The sequence below is a fragment of the Chrysemys picta genome, unplaced genomic scaffold (genome assembly GCF_011386835.1).
Source record: "Chrysemys picta bellii isolate R12L10 unplaced genomic scaffold, ASM1138683v2 scaf5117, whole genome shotgun sequence".
In the NCBI taxonomy this organism is placed as follows: Eukaryota; Metazoa; Chordata; order Testudines; family Emydidae; genus Chrysemys; species Chrysemys picta.
Genome location: NW_027057817.1, coordinates 1 through 3000, shown reverse-complemented (window position 1 = coordinate 3000; position 3000 = coordinate 1). Strand labels below are relative to the sequence as shown.

Here is a 3000-nt window from a genome sequence, read left to right as displayed (position 1 = left end):
GGAGGCAATTGGGGTTTGAGGTGGAGGTTAACAACTTGCGACCCCCCCATGTAATGACCTCGTGACCCCCGGAGGGGTCCCGACCCCCAGTTTGAGAACCCCTGGCCTAGGGGAATATCTCTGGAGATGAATGCAAGGAATGGGCTGATTCCCAGAGGTGCTGAGCATTTGCAGTTCCCAGAGCTGTCAGTGGGCCCTGGGACTGCTCAGCTCCCCTGACAATCAGGTCGTAATTGTGCGATCTGGGACAGGAATCTGCTGCTCTCTGCAGTTGGCTGGGCTCTCCCTACCAAGGCATCTGTTCTCCAAAGAGAACATTCAGTTAAACCAAAGTAGCATCCCCTCTCCTTTTCGCTGGGACGCGCATAGGGGCATCGTAACCAGCGTAGGACTGAACGTTGGCCTCAAACCTCCGATGGCAAGAAAACATCCTAGAGTTATCTCAAAAATCCCCCTTCAGCACCAGAGCCTGTCAACCGGGCTAGGGGCCTTAATCCCCCTGTGCGCCTTTTGTGTCCAGCTACACCATTGACGGCAGTGTGTGGGGAAAAAGGCCCTAAATCTTTATCTTCTGATCCGTGAGTGCAGCACAAGCCTAGAGGTACCAAACAGGGTACAGTCGTCTCTGGGACAATAGCACCAAGTGATGCTCAGTTACACTCTAACAAGGCCCAGATAGGAGTCCTTCCATTAGCTTCTATGGGCCTGGAATCAGAGAAGCTAACTGAGATGGGGCAGTCACAGAGAATGGTGCTGTTCTCATGTCTCCTGTCCCTCCTGGGGCAAAGGGCCAGCCCTCTGAGCTGAGTTTATGCAAAGACATAGCTCTGTGCTGCTGTGCATAGCCCGGGTAGGTGCTGTGTGGGCGGTCAGGGGAGGGCTCTGACTTACGTGTGGGCTCAGAAAATAATGTTGTCGCATGGGAGCCAGGATATTGAAGCCTATGGTCTCTAGGATGAGATCCGTGGGGCCTGAGTGGACCACGTGCCCATAGGTGAGGAGCAGGAGGCTTCTCAGCTGCTCGATGGAAGCTGGCTCCTGAGAATTGCAAAGGAAAGAGGGAGGAGAAGGGATGGCCTCCAGCTGCTCCTAACTTACAAATGGGGCCAGGGGAGGATTTTTCACCCAGCCGGCTTAGCAACCAAAGGCTACTCTGCTGAGCTGAATTGCCTGGACTCCGAGGCCCTTCCCAGCTCCCCAGGATTGGGTGGTTGAGGTGACCCGGCAGCCGAAGGGGACGCACTAGCAGCTGCTTTAATTCAGCCTAGCTCCAGAGATGTCACTGGGACTACAGTGGATTGCACTGGCCCAGAGAGTTACTGGGGAGGTGGTGGTGGTGGTGCGGGGGAAGGGGGGATGCAGGTTAATGTCAGATATGCCAGCCCTGGTGAGTCTGCCAGGAAGGTCTGTGAAATAGCCCAGTTCAGGGGAAGACCAAGGGTCTGTTCTGCTAGAAATGTGTCAGCTGGAGCTGATGGCTTGGCAGTGTCTTTTGGGCCCTCTCTGAGCCTTGTTTATGGGGCTGCATAGAGCATGTCTGAGCTTCCCAGGAGATACCCTGGAGAGCTTAGACAACAGGACCCACCTTCCCCCCTGGATCCACCCCATTGTGCTGTGATTGCAACTCCACGGAGGAGTAAGGAAAGGGCTCCCTGCACGGAGGCTGAGCCACTGCTTGGAAATTCAGCTCTTCGCTGAACAGGCTTCTGGGAAGCAGGGTCCTCCCTGGCAGGTCCCTTTACCTGCAAAGGCTGGTGAAAGGATGGCTGAAAGAACAGAGATGCTAGGTGGGACCGTACCTCCAGAGAGCCACCGGCAGAAGGCTGGAGCTGCACCCTGCTGACAAACTCTTCCCAGTGCTCCAGGATGGCGAAAATCTCGTCTAGCTGTTGCCTGGCACACAGCCCAAGCGCTCGGGCGAATCCCTGAGAGACAGAAAGATGGAGGTTGGGAATGCTGAGCAACAAGCCAAGGGGCCAAGATAGGCTCTCAAAGTCATTGCCATGGGCATGGGTATAAGGAAGATCTTTTCAATCCACTGGACCTTGTCCAAGGCAGAACATACACATGTAGCATCAGGGGATTGACAAAGAATGAGGGATCATTTGACAGTGGAGGAGCAAAGACCTCACCTCTCTTTCCTCTTCTTCTCGGAAATCGACCATCTCCACCAGAAGCCATAGCTGGGGCTTGATGCTCTCTGCTGGAAAAAACATCATCACGGTGCCCCAGCACTTGTAGAGAAAGCTCTGTGAAAGAGACACCATCATGCTGGATGCATTGGGGCATGCACAGAGCCCACTGGGTATAGTTGTCTGTTTCACTGACCCCAAGCTGCCCCTGGTTAGCGACTGCTGTTCTGAACTAGGCACTGAACCCCAATTCCTTCCAGGTCACTGACCTTGTCACCGGGCCGCTTATCACCGTAGGCCAGCTGGCGCCTGATACTAGTGATGAAACAACCCAGCCAGGTGTGGTCCGAGATGAAAAAGAGAAGGTCTTCCAGGAACTGCCAGGGAAAGAAGAGCCAGTTAGAACCGAGAGGGGCCAAGAAACTGGTCCTTTCAATAGCTCCAGCCAGGAACCCACCACAGCTGGGAGGGGAGGGGAAGAGGGAGCGTGCACTGTCACCCCCCACGTCTCTCCTAATGTTTGTGAATCCTTGTGAGCTGCCCCTGGTGCTTCTCCAATTGCATCTGCTGGACTCAGCCGCTTCCTCTGTCCCACAATGTAGTGCTGCTGAGGGGCCTCTTAATCCTGCCTCAGCGTGGGGGGTGGTGTGGGGGGGGCTGGACTAGATGACCTCTTGAGTTCCTTTCCAGCCCTCCATTTCTCTGACCCTTACCTGCAGCAGCTGCTGCTCCCACTCCCTCTGGCAGAAGCAGGTCTTGTGATCTGGAAGAGATGGGCAGGTCAATTTCCTTTGTGTTTAGACCCTTCTACTGAGGAGCAGCCTTCAACTTGGCTCTTGTTTGGCAGGGGGTGGGGAGGAGCTGCCGA

General features: G+C 55.0%; 1 protein-coding gene across 1 annotated transcript; it reads right to left on the bottom strand.

The window, feature by feature from the left end:
• Positions 1–749: 749 nt before the first annotated feature.
• Positions 750–2895, bottom strand: LOC135980618 (maestro heat-like repeat-containing protein family member 1; the record flags this gene model as incomplete). Its single annotated transcript, XM_065580547.1, has 5 exons — positions 750–1038; positions 1800–1925; positions 2133–2249; positions 2402–2509; positions 2846–2895. Coding segments are annotated over 5 exons (680 nt in total), but the record flags the coding sequence as incomplete, so codon positions are not given.
• Positions 2896–3000: the final 105 nt, after the last annotated feature.